The 16,152-nt window shown below is 33.0% G+C and overlaps 2 protein-coding genes and 1 long non-coding RNA gene across 3 annotated transcripts; all 3 read left to right on the top strand.

Annotated features, from left to right (window-relative positions):
• The first annotated feature begins 4,839 nt into the window (after nucleotides 1-4,839).
• LOC105330285 (G-protein coupled receptor GRL101-like) lies at nucleotides 4,840-6,850 on the top strand. The gene is made up of 3 exons (XM_066085200.1): nucleotides 4,840-5,740; nucleotides 6,155-6,297; nucleotides 6,788-6,850. Exons 1-3 carry the CDS (start codon nucleotides 4,867-4,869, stop codon nucleotides 6,848-6,850), a joined length of 1,080 nt encoding a protein of 359 aa, XP_065941272.1. The 5' UTR covers nucleotides 4,840-4,866.
• A 3,362-nt stretch (nucleotides 6,851-10,212) lies between these two features.
• LOC136275659 (uncharacterized) lies at nucleotides 10,213-11,064 on the top strand. The gene is made up of 2 exons (XR_010714185.1): nucleotides 10,213-10,394; nucleotides 10,888-11,064. It is a non-coding gene; the product is annotated as an uncharacterized lncRNA (long non-coding RNA).
• A 797-nt stretch (nucleotides 11,065-11,861) lies between these two features.
• On the top strand, nucleotides 11,862-15,529 carry LOC105330284 (uncharacterized). The gene is made up of 2 exons (XM_011431897.4): nucleotides 11,862-13,250; nucleotides 13,643-15,529. Exons 1-2 carry the CDS (start codon nucleotides 12,291-12,293, stop codon nucleotides 13,946-13,948), a joined length of 1,266 nt encoding a protein of 421 aa, XP_011430199.3. The 5' UTR covers nucleotides 11,862-12,290; the 3' UTR covers nucleotides 13,949-15,529.
• The last annotated feature ends 623 nt before the right edge of the window (nucleotides 15,530-16,152 follow it).

Here is a 16,152-nt window from a genome sequence, read left to right as displayed (position 1 = left end):
TCTTGTTTTAAGTTTTATTTCAATTGGATCACAGCAAAAAGAAGTATGTAATGAAAAGAAGTTAAAATGCAATAAAGTATTACGTGTGTTTTATTGAATGCAGATGTAAAACACATTTTAGCACTATAGATGTTACCATGCAGAGAAAAAAAAACCTTCGTGTATTGGTATTGGTAAACGGTTCCGCTGTAACCAGATTGCATATTAACTGGTATAAATATGTTGATCCAGAGATTAGAAAAGCCTCAGATTAAAACACGTCAAACGTGATAATTTGTCATCATCGAATACTACAGAGTTTAGAATCTAACAGTAACATAATGACATAGTGAGATATACCCTATTTATGTTAATTTAAGTCTAAGAGTAGGAAGATGAATACTGTCGATTGAAATTTTAGCTTATTTGATTACTTTTGTAATTTTTTTCCAGAATAGACTAGATTTTCTCGTTTTAATTTTAGAAGTCTGAAAAACATTACTGCCTTTTTTTTTTTTGGGGGGGGGGGGGGGGTAAATTGTAAATTTCTCAACTCTGTTCTCTCATCAACCAGAATAATAATTAAAAAGAATATTTCAACCGTTCACCCTCTTTATATCTACCTAGAATATTGCATCCCATCTCCTTTGTTCAATTTCATGTTTCCATTTTGGGTTTATCTTAATATATAGCACATCCTGCGAACTAACTCACATAGAACTATACATTTTTAGCTCACCTGAGCTGAAAGCTCAAGTGAGCTATTCTGATCACTTTTTGTCCGTCGTCCGTCCGTCCGTCCGTCCGTCTGTCCGTCTGTCTGTCCGTCTGTAAACTTTTTACATTTTGAACTTCTTCTCTAAAACCGCTTATCCAATTTGAACCAAATTTGGCACAAAGCATCCTTATGGGAGGGCGAATATAAATTGCAGAAATAAAAGTCCGATCTGTATTCAAAGCGGAGAAAACCTTGAAACTGTAGAAAAAGGGGGGTGCATTTTAAAAAATCTTCTTCTCAAGAACTACTGATTCCAATTCAACGTAGTTTAGCATAAACTATCCTTATGGGAAGGAAAATATAAATTGCAAAAATTAAGGTCTAATTCTGTTTCAAATCTGAGTTATTACGAAAATAATAATAAAGGAAAGGCGTGTTTCAATCAGTTTAATAGCTTCGGATTCGGCATCCGGTAAAATGGGTAGACAAGACTTGGCCGGGGCAAAACAAAAGATTGGCAGTTATTAATCTGCCAATCTCATTAAAATTTCAGGATATTTGATGGACCAGTATATTTATATCTGCTGTAAATATTGCTGCAAAATAATGCGTATTTGGAATTGACGATTGCCGATCTGCCCTGGCTTTTATTTTGCCACGGCCCGGGTTTGCGTACCCATTTTACCAAGACTCGTATTCCATACATCTAAAACGAGGTTCTTTGTTTAAAGCAGCCATGACATTATACGAAAAAGGGTCGATCTGACTATGATGAATTTGCTTGTTGTGCAACAGTTCGCGAATGAAGGGAAATTTTTGAAACATGCAAAATATATTGGTGCCGATTTTGTGAAGTAAATTGAGGCTAAATATTTCAATGCGTTGACAGTTTTCACACATGACGTTGGTGTTAGCTTGTTCTGATTTTCGTTTCGTTTTCATTATTTATGCTTTGTAACCTGGGAACTATCGTCTGTATTTCGTGATTTTTACGTATCAAATCAAACAGAGACTTCGGTAAATCAAACAGTTAACAGTATACCTGCGCAAATTAAGCAAAATCTGATGTATCAAAAAAGTACTGAAATACAATTCATTCTATCGGTAATTCGGCATTATATTTTGCGTAATGGTATATTAATGCAATAGGTTTTGTTGAGATGCTCGGCATTTTCTCGAGTTTATTCAGTTTAAATAGAGTTTGATATCGCTGTCGGAAATATGTAGGTATATACATGTACATGTATATATATGGTTCATTTCGAAAAAATAAATTGTGTTCTTTATTTGTTATAGTGCATGTTTCTTGTGTTTTAATTGTTTACAATTTCTATTTACTAACCATATTTGAGTGTTAAGCTTCGAATTATAAGCAAGATACAGAGATTTGCTCACGATTCTATGTTTGTACACAGATCTTAAAAACTAAAGATTAAAAAACTAAAAAAAATTTCAATATTTATTAAGAAAATTTTCAAAGTCTCTTCTTCCAGAAACCAACTTTAACAACTTATTGTATTGTAAACTTAACCTTTTTTAGCTCACCTGAGCCAAAGTCTTCTCAAAAACTATTAGGCCAGGAAAGCTCAAATTTGAGTGGAAGCATCCTCAGATAGTGTAGATTCAAGTTTGTTCAAATCATGGTCCCCGGGGGTAGGGTGGGGCCACAATAGGGGGATCATGTTTTACATAAGAATATATAGAGAAAATCTTTAAAAATCTTCTCAAAAACTATTAGGCCAGAAAAGCTCAAATTGAAATGGAAGCATCCTCAGGTAGTGTAGATTCAAGTTTGTTCAAATCATGATCCCCGGGGGTAGGGTGGGGCCACAATTGGGAGATCAAGTTTTACATAGGAATATATTGAGAAAATCTTTTAAAAATCTTCCTCTCAAAAATATTTGGCCAAGAAATCTCAAATTGGCATGTAACCATCCTTAGGAAGTGTAGATTCAAGTTTGTTGAAATCATGGTCCCTGGGGGTAGGGCGGGGTCACAATGGGGGATGAATTTTTATAGATAGAGAAAATCTTTAAAAGTATTCTTCTCAAAATTATTAGGCCAGGAAAGCCCAAATTTGAGTGGAAGAATCCCCAGATCATATAGATTCAAGTTTGTTTAAATAATAGTCCAGGGGTAGGGTGAGGCCACAATGGGGGATGAATTTTTACTTAGGAATAGATAGAGAAAATCTTTAAAACTATTCTGGGAAAGTGTTCGGTTCAAAACTCAGTACTTAGTGTGAAAGCAAAGGTTATGCAGATTTAAGTATGATGAAAGCCATGATTCCCTAGAGAAAAATGGGGCCATGAAATGGGGGGGGGGGGGTATATAGGAATAGAGACAAATCTTCTTACAGGTACAACAACAAAAGGGGCTTGGTATTTACCAAAAAATAAGAGGTTGATAAAAATTGGCAGATTTTCAATTTTTTTAGCAAGATCTACTGTACTCAGTTGTCAAGATATTTTGATACTGTAATGCTAATTTGATCAGAATTAAGGCAATTGTTGCTCAGGTGAGCGATGTGGCCCCTGGGCCTCTTGTTGATATTGTAGAATTTTGTAGTCTAGACGAGTTTCAATGTGCATCCTCTCGAGTTGAATGTATTCCAATCCATAAAGTCTGCGATTTTGAACCTGACTGTTTGGGTGGAGAAGACGAAAACAATTGTGGTAAAACGACAATAATTATTTATTTTTATCAACGTTAGCATGAGATTACTGAATCAGTTAAAAACGTTTTTAATACTACAATAGTCTGTCCCAAAATACCGCAAAATTGTAAATTTCTTATATCACTTTGCAAAAGAAGGCAAAACCAAACTTAAACTAGCATTAAGGGAATGATGACAAACATTAGGTTGAGGTAAGGCATCATTTCACAAACTTTCTTCTCGTGAGTGTAAATAACCATGCGTTTTCAATCAATGAAAAAGAAGACAATCTGGCTGCATAAATGACTTGGGACATAGTGAAGTGGCTGATAGTTGCTGAAGTGGCCTAATAATTGTTTAACTAATACTTATAAAAATCTGTTTGCCTTATATTATGATCGAAATATTAACAATTTTGCATGCATGTTGGTACATATGAATATATTTTTTACATCTTTCAGATATCGAAATTCTTGAGACAATTTGCAAAGATTGCAATACGTCCAAAAGCAATACCCAAATTCTTGAATATGGAGGCACCAACGACGAGAAAGCTTTCAATATAAATGCTTTCAGTTCAAATATTTGTAGAATCAGCTGCTTTTCGAATATTAATTGTAGTTCTTCTGGCCTTTCGTTCACATGTACAACTGGTGATGTACCTGTGTATGCAACCTCTATTACCGTATCTGGTTTAGTGCAAGACCGGTTGGAATTCAATGACAGTTTCTCAAATTTGAGAGAAATTAATATCAATGACTGTAACTTGCATATATTGCAGATTACTTCTAATAATACGATACAAGTATTGACAATAACCAACAGTTTTATAAATATTGCTGAAATTAATGATCAATCTAACTCTCTTCGATATGTACGATTCTTTAACTGTAGCTTTAATGAGGTAAATTTTTTCCCGAACATTGAGCATACATTTGAATTTTTTGTTCACAAAAGCATAGTTAGGAATCCAAGAACACCCTTAAACCTTGCAGCTTTTTATGCAGACTTTTCCGAAACCCGCGGATTTCCTTTTTTGATAGAAATGTTTAAACACGTTATAGTGAATCTAAGCTCTTGTAGCTTAGATTTTCAACCATCTTCGTATTTTTGGACAGTTACTTTAGATCTTAGTCGTAATAATCTCTCGACGTGGCATTATTTATCCGCAATTCAAAACTTGCATCTTCAGAAAAATAATATTGGGGCAATAAAGTTCACAAGCGATTTAAGACAATCGGAAGCGCTGTTAATTTATTTAGATCTTTCGGATAACTTTATTACTCATATAAATGAATTTGATTTTAGCAATTTTCCTAATCTTCTTCACCTAAAACTTTCTAACAATCGTATTACAGATATTCATGAAAACGCTCTCTCATTTATAGCTAAATTGCGTCTATTAGACCTTTCGTCAAATAACCTTCATTCTGTAAAACTAAACCTTTTTATAAGTCTTTCAAGTCTTCAATATCTTTATCTTCAAAACAATTATATAAAAGTTGTGGAAGGAATGTTTGACGGGTTGATAAGCATTGAGCATCTTCGAGTCGATTCCTACACTTTATGTTGCGCGCAACCTAAAACAGTAGGCAAAATACAATGCACTGCACCGGTGAATGAGATATCCTCATGCAACAATTTGATCGACATTCCGTTTCTGAGCACTTTGATTTGGTACATTGCTCTTTTAGCTGTCTTTGGAAATCTTTTCGGTCCGTTTTATAGAGGCTTTTTACGGAACACACAGAATCTTGCATCCTTTGTAATTTATTCCATCAATTTAAGCATTGCAGACTTTCTGATGGGAGTATATATGTTCACTATAGCCGGAGCTAATTTAAAGTTTAGTGGTCGTTACGGTTTTGAAGATGAAGGGTGGAGACACAGTCACATTTGTACTGTTGTTGGTGTTCTGGCAACTCTTTCAAGTGAAGCCTCCGCTCTGTTTGTTCTCTTGATCACCATTGACAGAATAATCATTATACGAGATCCATTGTCAAGTCTTAAAAGAAGTAATTTAGTTTCAAAAATTATGACCGGTACAGTATGGGCTATATCATTATTTCTTTCTCTGTTACCACTATTTGGTAGTGATTATTTTGAGAATTACTATTCTAGTTCGGGTATTTGTATCTCTCTACCTCTGTCAGTGTACCGTAAGCCAGGATGGGAGTATTCCATGGCATTATTTGTTGGTGCCAACTTTCTTATTTTCATTGCCATATGTGTGGGGCAGTTGGTTATATTTGCCACTGTTGTGAGAATGGGAGTGAATGTTAACTCCAGCCACTCTGCACAAAGAAGGAGAGAAATTAACTTGGCCAAGACACTTGTTGCTGTCGCCATTACAGATATGTTGTGCTGGATACCTGTTGGTGTTATTGGTAAGAAACAAATTACATTGATATCACTATAAAGTTAGTGAGTTCTGCAAATTAGTTAAGCACGGTAGTAGTAATAGGTGATGTGCGTGCGTGTGAGTGTGTTATATGTGCCCTTCTGGACATACATATCAAACGCATGGGTATAATCGGCTTTTCAAAGTATCTAAAACATATCATCAAGTTGATAAAGTATATTACTAGTATCATACATATATATGGATGTAAACTAAATTATTCTAGATAAAATGTTATAGTTAAGTCGATTGCAAAATATCTTAAGCTCTCTGTCCAATATATGCGATAGGTAATTGATATACAATGTATATGTACATTATTGATGATGAAAAAAAAATTCTCAATTTTAAACTAAACTAGATCGGTTTCTTGTTTGTTGCGACCTCCTTCTTCTCTTAGGCCTTTTGACCTTCACGGGTATTGACGTCACAACACAGGTGTACGCCTGGGTCATCGTGGTTGTACTCCCCATCAACTCCGCCTTGAACCCTATGATCTACACGTTTTCAGAAATACTGAGACGAAGAGGGAAAACAGATAAGGTACTTTTGTATTTATTATATTTTCCATGAAGAAATCCAGTTTACTTAATTATAAGGGTCCTTCACGTGGGAGAAGTGTCTTCAACAAACACAGAATATTTATTATTAAGGTCTGACCCCTACCGTAGAATATTTAATCCAGACCTATTTTTCAATTTACAAGGCTAAATTTAAAAAAGATTTTGGCTCAACATGAATAGTCTGATATGACATTTAGACCAGCTAACATTACAAATACTTTTTACTTTTCAAATTTTCCCCATACATGTATCTTGAACCAAAGGGAGAAGTTGAGATGTGTTTGGGTTTGTTTTTTGTTTTTGTTTTTTTTGGGGGGTGGGGGGTTGCTTTTGGTTTTTGGTTTGTTTTCTTGGTTTTTTTGTAAAAAGAAATACTCACTAGTTTTACTTTAATTTTCGATCTACAAGTTTATCATGAACATAAACCATCAGTTTCTAAGTGTTGTCCCTTACATTTGTATTCTTTTCAGCAACCTATAGACGTAAAGATAAACATGTCAAAGGCTCGTTTCTTTCTTGACAAACGACGTTAACATTTCAGCCAAACGTGCCTTAGTGACCAATGTAAAAAATTTTAAAGAAAATCGTGACCGTGTTACTTTAATCTATTCTATAATTCGCTGGGGGAAAAAATAAACATATATCAAAAGAAGAGCATGAATACACGTAAAATGAGAAAAACATCGATAAAGTTGTAGTTTCTCTTTACGTGGTGTTTTATACACAATACATTGGTAAATTTTATTACCTTAGTGATTAGCAAGTTTTAAATCGTAAAATGTACATAAATTTTCATTGACAGAACGAATTACGAATAACAAATAATTCAACTACAAAGGAAGAAGAAAACCTCGGCGAAAAAAACCAGGTTTGTTATAAAATCATGTAAACACATCTACCCAAATGCTACTGCAATACTGCAACGTTTGTAAAAACGGAAACAGTTTTTCTTTTGGAAAAACTAGGGAAATTAGAGAGTGGAGTTTAATAAGTAGTTGTTGATGAATTTTGCCATAATCTGTGTTCCGTATGAACTTTTTGACTGTTCTGAAAGGCACACTATATATATCAGCAGCATGTGAAAGAATGACAAGTTAAGGAAAATGTATCATGTAATGTAAGAGTCTGTCAACGGCCGTAAAAATAGACACCGAATCATCAGATGATATACAGACTGTGTTCATCAAACGAACTTACTTTATATTTCAGAAAAAAAGACCAATTTTATATTTAAACATTAATAATTTTAATAATGAAATAGTGGCTACCTGGAACTCCCTGAATATCATATGATTATGGTATATTCTTGTTTGAAGTACATGTATATGCTAAAAGGTTTTTATCTGATGATTATAACTTGTATTTATGCACACGAATTGTACGAATCAATCTCATTAAATTAAGGTGTCACTCGTTGATGAAGGAACGTCAAGCCAACAAGAATGTAGGACGTCATCGCCGAAGCGACCGGAAGTCCTTGCTGAGGAATATATGTGATCGATTCTTATATATTTTTGAAATTCTTTAAAATGTACAATATATGTAATTCCAACGGGTTACAGAATTCGTTGATTAACATACTAGTGAATATATTTCAAAATAATTTTTTGTTTATTGAATTATTGTTAACAAATACAATCAAGATATGATTAAAAAGGCAACAAAAAAATGGACAATTTGTGCAAATAAAATAATGAAAAAAATAATAAAATCATTAGTATGTGTCTTTTAATGCCAGTGTAAAAGTATAAAGACAATGCAGTAAAACGCTGCCAATTAAATGTCAAATGAACAAAGTATATCAAAATAATTGTTTCATAGTCTGTCTATAATAGTTTCCTCATGAAATGGGTGTTACCGTTGTAGAATTGATCTAATGTTACAAATCTATGTATTTAACGATTGATGTAAATAATACATGTCTATATCGATGTTAATATATTGAATTATAAAAACCTGTGTATATGTAATTGAGATGATTTTATATTTTAATTTACTTGATCGAGTCTTAAGTTTATGTGCACGTGTCAGGTTTAAGATTCACATTATTAAATGATTTTAATTTTCTAAAATTGATGATTTCTGATCAATAAATAATGTTAGAAAATGTCATTAAGTATTCTATTAAATGAGACTTATTTCCTCGTACCAGTTGATGGTATGTTGTGTTTCCATGCAATTTATAGCATTATATACAGATTTCATTTAATTATTTTCTGTATTTAGCTGCTTTTTTGTATTACATAATGAGCAATGTGTAAAACATAATAAAGTTTTTCCTAAAATAACTCTTTGACAATGATGGTTACATAGTGTTGTGTTCAAAACTTTTCACACTGATTAAGAGCCTTTCTCTAAAAAAAAAAAAACTTTAAAAATGTTCTACACTCACGGGAACTGATTTTGCTCAAAATAATTAGAAATGTATACTAGACCTTATCAACTATTCAAAAATCACAAATTAATTAAATTGCTTGACCCGTTTTCGTAAAAACTCGACCAAAACTTAAAATGTGTTTCTTAACCCAGGTGGAGCAGAAAACATTGGTTATACTATACCTACTTCGACCAAACTGACATTTACAATACAAATACCAATCTTTTTACTTGATAACTATAGTGCAATGTGTTTCACTATTTACGTCTCACAAATTGCGAAGTAATTCATTGAATCTTGGCAAAAATTGAATAAACATTTCTCTCAAAAACACGCACGTCGGGCTTAGTGATTTTCACGAAAGGGTGTTGATGAAAACTTTTATATTTCCATTTAGGTTTCCACGCAGACGGTAGTGATTTCAAGTGTTCAAATTGTTATAATAATTTCTGTATTTTTCCAGATCGAATATTACTAAAAATCGTTCATGAATTCTTTTTACATTTTTTTTTTTTCAAAATTAGTGCTAATAGCCATTAGGCGTAAGTCTTGTCGCACACAGTATACTGTCGCCACCGCTCTGGTTAAAGTAAGATCTCCTACAAATTCGATGTTGTGACATCGACATTTACGGAGCGGATCAAAGATCTTACTTAAATCAGATTGTTGTCGCCACCACTCCCAATCTAACCGACCAAAGCAACCTAAGCAGATCGAGCGAAAAAACAGACGAAATTGTCACATGATAGTTTCTAGACACAATATACCGGTATTTCAATTTTCATTTTTTATTCATGTCATCAAATTTACAATTTGCTGTACGTATCATCAAAAGAGAAATGACCCACTGCTGTTGAATATATATTATTTCATACATTTTCTCATGTTAATACATAATTTATAAAAAAAAAAAAAAAAAAAAAAACAACCTATACCCCTTTAAATCAAGTAAAATTTTCATTTCATGATAAGTAAACAATTCTTTTTAGCAACACAAATCATGGCTTGTGGGGATTTTTTTTTTCACCCACAAATAACTGAAAATACTCCGAGAGATTAGAGGCCCACTTTAAATTCAATAAAAATAGATTAACATAGACAACTTTCTAACGTGAATTTATAATAGTAGATACATTATATTTTAAAGGATGAAAGAATTTGTATGGTATGTTTCATTAGAGATAAACATTATTAACGTACAACAGCATCAAAATAAAAATCAATCATGCAACGTGTCTCTCCTCAAAATTTTAAAATCATCAAAAATATAAAGATAGAAAAACCAACTCTATGTTATTCTAGAGAATCCATAATACATTGTAGAAATGCATTGTAAAAATGCATTTCATCTGACACGTGTACATAACAAATAACTGAACTATTCAGGTTTTCTTCATTGGATGTGTGCAAACATTATGCAATCTGCAAAAGTGGATGTGGACTCCGATATCTTGATTTAAAAAATTAATATAAATTAAGTCATATTTGTTACATGCACATGCACTTTTTTCTCAGGAAAATGCTTTATTTTTACAACACACATGAATTGATATTAACATCAGTATTTTGATAACAGGGTGATTAGGGTCCTCTAGGCTATTGGTTGTCCCTTGGCAATATTTATGTCCGTTTTCGTCACATTAATATCCAGCTTCTCCAAGAATTCTTCCTGTTTCATTGCATGCATTGTGTAAAGATCTGTAGTATGTGTTAAGGAATCAAAGACAGATTCTTCCATGTACAAAGTAGTTGAATAATAATAAAATGTTATCAATAGCTGGTTTCATTTATAACACTGTAATTATATAAATTACATATTGTGCACATATCTACTTGTAAAATTTACTTTAGCTGTTAAAATTAGCTTGTTGTGTAAAACTTTCATCCAAATATCAATTCATTCATATATACGGTTTTATATTTAAAAAACAAGAACAAACCCTTAATAAATAACAGTAAATAAAATGTTTGTATAGGTTGTACTGTACTGCAATGTGCTCAATTTATGTCCATGGTGTACTCTTAGGATTTCATTTATTGATATCACAATATATAATTTGTTGATGGTAAACATTAAGAGCATAAATATCTTCAACATTTATACTGATGGCATCATGCTATTTTTTTTTACGATTACACAACACCTCAATATAATCTCGAATTTACTCTGTCAAATAAATTCAAAGGATACAGACTCCAAATGCAAACGCCGCACAAAATCCAGCATATCTCCTGTTGTACCAAAGATGTTTCTTGTGTTTGGTGGCTCTAACTGAGTTTAATTTATCTAATTTGCCAATTAAATGTTCATGAAAATTACTTATGTCCTCTCCCGTTTTACTACAGCGTGGCATCAAAGCGCGGTTGTAATCCTCTGCTGGCATATTTGGTGCTGTTGGAACGTTTGGATAATATGGTTCGGCTGGCATTGCATCTCCTCTACTTAATCCAATTCGGGAGGGATTGTATCTTCTTGCCATGATCGATGTGTTGGTATTTGTCCGAATTTGTTCAAAACACGACCAGTCTAGCAATTGGAATACCAAACCCGATGTTTAATTCTGTTAAAAATTCTTTCATTTATGTAGAAATGTTATGCTACAGTCAATTGCCCCGGATACAGTATATTTATTTTATTCGGTACAAAATACGCCCTTAATCATTTCATTTTAAAGGTATTTGTCCATTCCACAGATTGGTGTCCGGTCAAGTCGTACACAGACCAACTCGTATACAAGTCAACTCGTATACAAAAATTTCCGTATAAACAACCAAAAATCAGCTAGTATACAAAAATTCCCGGTGTGTTTAACCGAAAGTCAACTCGTATACAAAAATGTCATATGCCTATATAATTTATGTCAAATATTAAATATGATAATAAATATAACAAATGCTGCACGCCAGTCATGAGTCAAATATTCTTACAACAAATGATGTATTTAAGCAAATATTATTTAATATGTTACAGCAAAAGATGACTTTCATTGTCTAGAATGGTGATTAGTATAGGCTAACGTTAATGACTCAAAAATACCTTGTATATGTGCTGACTTTTGGTTTTTTATGCGGAAACGTTTGTATACGAGTTGACTTGTATACGAGTTGGTCCGTGTACGACTTGACTGTAAATCCACAGATTCGTTGTTTTTTTTCCCGAACTGTAAAGCGTTTTTCCGACCAAATAAGGCGTCCAGTTGACATTGATGTAAATATTATTGATCGGATGAGAACAAAGATGAAAAAAAAAATGAAATTCTTCAAATGTAAGAATTGACAAAGAAAACAGACATCTGATTTAAGAATCGAAGGATTTTTACTACCAGAACATACTTGGATTTTACTAAATATGCTTTGTACATTGATAAAAATTTGAGATTGCCATTGATGTTGATCAGATCAGCTGATTTCGGAGACGCAAAACATGGAAAATTTGTGTCACGGTAACGAGGACGAGATAAAAATAGTAAATGGGTTTTATTGCTTATCCAGTGCCATGTTTATCAACAAAGATAGAGACTGCCATGGCGTAGATCTATAAACTGCCACCACTGTGCAGATATAATCAACATTCTCCACAATAACAGTGTGTTACAATGGGAAATTCTAACAGCAGCAAATACAACCTCAGTCATAGTCGACATGAACACTGGAGGAAGATTTCTGATTATGAGAACTTTGGTCAAATTCAGTCCATCCCATACAGCAAGTGGATTAAATCCCAAAGGAACCTGGGAGGCTTCACAGACTATGCTGACTTTACTACTTGCAGAGAATCTCGACTTCGGCACGGAGTTCTCGTAAAACCTGATAATACTGGAGGACGCTATCTCATCCCCAGCTTCAAGTCTAAATTCGAACTAGTCATCGTGGAAAAACAAAGGTGGTTCATGTCCAATTATAAACTGCCACGTGTTCCTGTGCCAGATTTCGAAGACCCACATTGGTTTCAGAGGTCGAGTCATAATAGAAACAGACGGGAGTGTAGTGTCATTGGTTACCATGACAATTTACTGGTGGTGCAAATCAACACTAATCGGTACTACTTATCTCCCAGGTTTTACTTGATAGATTTAGAGACAAATGAAATAGTTGGACATTTTCTGATCTTTTACCACTGCAGGCGTTGGTACGAGTGTTACATATCCCCATGCAAAAAACAGATTCTCATGAGGCCAGACAATTTGACTCGCATTGTGTCTTTGCCTGATAACTACATTTTGGAGAATGTTTGTTTAAAGAGTGCTTACACTAATATGGAAGTAAATGTGGTCCCACCTACACTCAGAGCACATGTCATATGTTACAACAGCATAGCAGGGGACAACCTAGTCTTAGTGGCCTTTCACAAAACCTTGGAAATTCGGAGAACGGATACCTGGGAGATTGTCAGAAGTGTCCAGAACCTGGACCTTCCTACGGGGATCCAGCAGATGAAGTCTAGCCCCCTGGGGGATTTTGTGGCCCTGCGATGTGTGTCACCTGTCCACAGTAAAGAGTACAGTGTCAATGTTATAGCAGTCCTCGACTTTCACACCTTCAATGTTTTAATGAAGGCAAGTGCTTCACTGACCAGTGTGGGTTGAACTGCTCATCTTTATATAGCAATATTTTTTTTAAAATTACAGTTTATAATGTTATGATAAATGGAACATGTTAACAACTAATATTTTTATTTTGAATTTTGTTCCCAATTTTTTGAAACATGAATTGAAGCAACTGTGTTTATTGAGTTATATTTTCAACAAGTGATTAAAAGGAATGGAAAGTGGGGGCGAGAAAGGAGGCAGGGGTACAAATGTTCCTTACTGTATTTACTGATTAAAAAATAATGACTATAACAATCTGGTGAAATTCCAAATTCATTATGCTTTTAATTGGCATAATAGACAGAGATAATAAATTTTCAATTACCAGTAATAAGACCAATGTTGTGATTTTATTGCAGGTGGATGTAAAGGGCTGCTACTGGCCTGTATCTGAAGTGGTCAACCTCCAAGTGTTCCCCCATTTCAGCCCCAGTGAGGCCACCATTGCTGTCATGAGGAACTGTACTTATAGCCGGAAAGTGATGACGTACAAGCTGCCGATATGTCGCTTCAACCTTCAGTACCTGTGTCGCCGCGCCATCCTCCACCTGGTCAGCTTCAGGGATGTCCATAAACTGCCCCTCCCAGCCAATATTGTCAACTTTCTCCTTGCCAAACCTGGATATACTCACATTGGTGTCTCCGACAGAAGGCATCCCTGTTGATGGAATCTATGTGTTTCTGTTGTTATTATTGGGCACTTTCAGTTGACTGTGTTCTTCGTTGTTTTTATAGTGCTTTTTTCTTTAAAGGATTTTTTTTCCTGAATTTTTTTTTATTTTAATCAATGAATCTTTTTTTTTTAATAAAATTTTATAATTAGGCCAGATGAGAAAGCTTATTTACTTCTTGTTATCATGGACTTTGATAAAGATCTATTTATTAAAGCATTTTTTTAAAACTTACTATGCATGATTTGTATAATTTTATAACAAACTACAGGGGTATTTATCATGTAGATACAAAATATATAAAGATATTTATGATATATTCATTAATTTATTTATACTTTATGATTATAATGTGCAATATGTATCTGTTTATATTTGAAAATTATCTTGTATTCTTTCTTCCTCATTTTGTTATTTATTATATATCCATACATATACATGCATTTATAATTTGCATGAGGCTAAATTACTTTTTTTGAAACATATTTACAAAAAATTTGTTTATTAATTGATTCTTAAAATATAAACTTTCTATTTTAATTATTTGAAGAAGATCATGTATTACAATACATTATTTATTGATGTCTTCTTGGCATATTCTAGCTAAAACTAAAAGAGACATTTTTTTTTAACAAGGAGATAATGAATGGATTGTTTTTATATTGATGTTTGTTATATAGATTGTTATGATATGGCATTTTAAAAGTGACTCTCCTCTTTTGTTCATTCTTTAGGAGAGAGGGAACTTCGATAATCTCATGTTGGGCATTGTACTTTGTACATTTCCTAGTCACTGTTGTTCTTCACAAGAAATCCCCGGTAGCCTTGCTTTTCAATGAAGAGTGTTGTTTTGCTACATTTAAGGCAACAATGAAAATCATTTTGTTTCTTGCACTCCGTGTCAGCAGTCAAGATGGCTGCATTAGATCCTTTTTTCAGTGCATGTATACATGTACTTTGGATTTTTATATAATTTTTGGCTTGCAAGAAACACAGTTTGCTTATGAATCTTTATATACTTTTTGGCTTGCAAGAAATAGTTTTACCATTTCATTTTTCATACACATTCAGATTTAATATTTTTCTAAGGCAATAAATGTATTTTGTAAGATATTATAATTATGATTATCAATGTCTGAAATATTTTTTCTAAACTACAAAGTACATCAAACCTAGATTTTTTTTTAATGCTAGCCTAAAACATATGCTAAAAGTCTCTTTTCTATCCATACGCACATATCTTTTCCTTAATCAATTACTGATCTTCTTTAATGAATGATCAGTCTGAATACATTGGTGGGTATTTTTTTCATTTTAGTTCGGAGAGAATTTTTTTTTCTTAAAAATTTAATTTAGAGTTGTATATATGCTGTCATTGCACAGAAATTGATAATTCTTGAAAACTATTATCAGGTTTAACATTTATAATTACGCATTTGTTTATCTGTTCGTTTGTTAAATGGTGTGTTTCTTGGAGATCATGCTGACCGGTTTGTTGATTGTGATAGTGCTGTGCCACTTTATATGTCATACAATGTAACCAGTGGTCAAGAAATAAACAGAAAATATACTGAGGTGATTATTTTGTAATTCCAATACGTAGAACAGTTGTAGTTTGTGTCCACTCTAAACAATATTTAAGCGATGAACATCATAGTATTTTTCCGTTCTCGTTTCATTCCGTTTTCCGTTCCGTTTTCCGTTCCGCGTTTTAGCAACATCCGTAAGAATAATATCAAATAATTAAGCAACCTTTTAATATTAATTATTCATAAAATATGAATAAATGATACAAAGTAAATAGTTTGTGTCCAGTCTATACAATATTAAAGCGATAAACATCATAGTATTTTTCCGTTCTTGTTTCGTTCCGCTTTCCGTTTCGCGTTTTCTTAATTAAGCAACCTTTTGATAATAACCATTCATAAAATACAAAGTAAATAGGTTGTGTCCAGTCTATACAATATAAAAGCGATAAACATCATAGGACTTTTTTTTTAATTTTAATATTTTACAAAAATCATATCCATATAATTATGCATCTTTGAGAATTTAAAGTAATTTAAAATTATTGCTGTTTTTGAGTCAATACGATGATTAAGCTACCCAAAAAGTACAATATTCACCTAGCAAGAGGCGAAAAAATAGCAATAATTATTTTATTATATGATTGATACAGACATATGAAATTGAGTGTT

The sequence above is a fragment of the Magallana gigas genome, chromosome 5, assembly GCF_963853765.1.
Source record: "Magallana gigas chromosome 5, xbMagGiga1.1, whole genome shotgun sequence".
NCBI classification, from domain to species: domain Eukaryota; kingdom Metazoa; phylum Mollusca; class Bivalvia; order Ostreida; family Ostreidae; genus Magallana; species Magallana gigas.
This window is presented reverse-complemented; position numbering and strand designations above follow the sequence as displayed.

Coding starts and splice junctions, on each gene's coding strand:
- LOC105330284 (XM_011431897.4), top strand. CDS start 12,291: ATGGGAAATTCTAACAGCAGCAAATACAACCTCAGTCATAGTCGACAT. Junction 13,251..13,642: donor CCTTCAATGTTTTAATGAAG/GCAAGTGCTTCA, acceptor ATTTTATTGCAG/GTGGATGTAAAGGGCTGCTA.
- LOC105330285 (XM_066085200.1), top strand. CDS start 4,867: ATGTTTGACGGGTTGATAAGCATTGAGCATCTTCGAGTCGATTCCTAC. Junction 5,741..6,154: donor GATACCTGTTGGTGTTATTG/GTAAGAAACAAA, acceptor TTCTTCTCTTAG/GCCTTTTGACCTTCACGGGT. Junction 6,298..6,787: donor GAAGAGGGAAAACAGATAAG/GTACTTTTGTAT, acceptor TATTCTTTTCAG/CAACCTATAGACGTAAAGAT.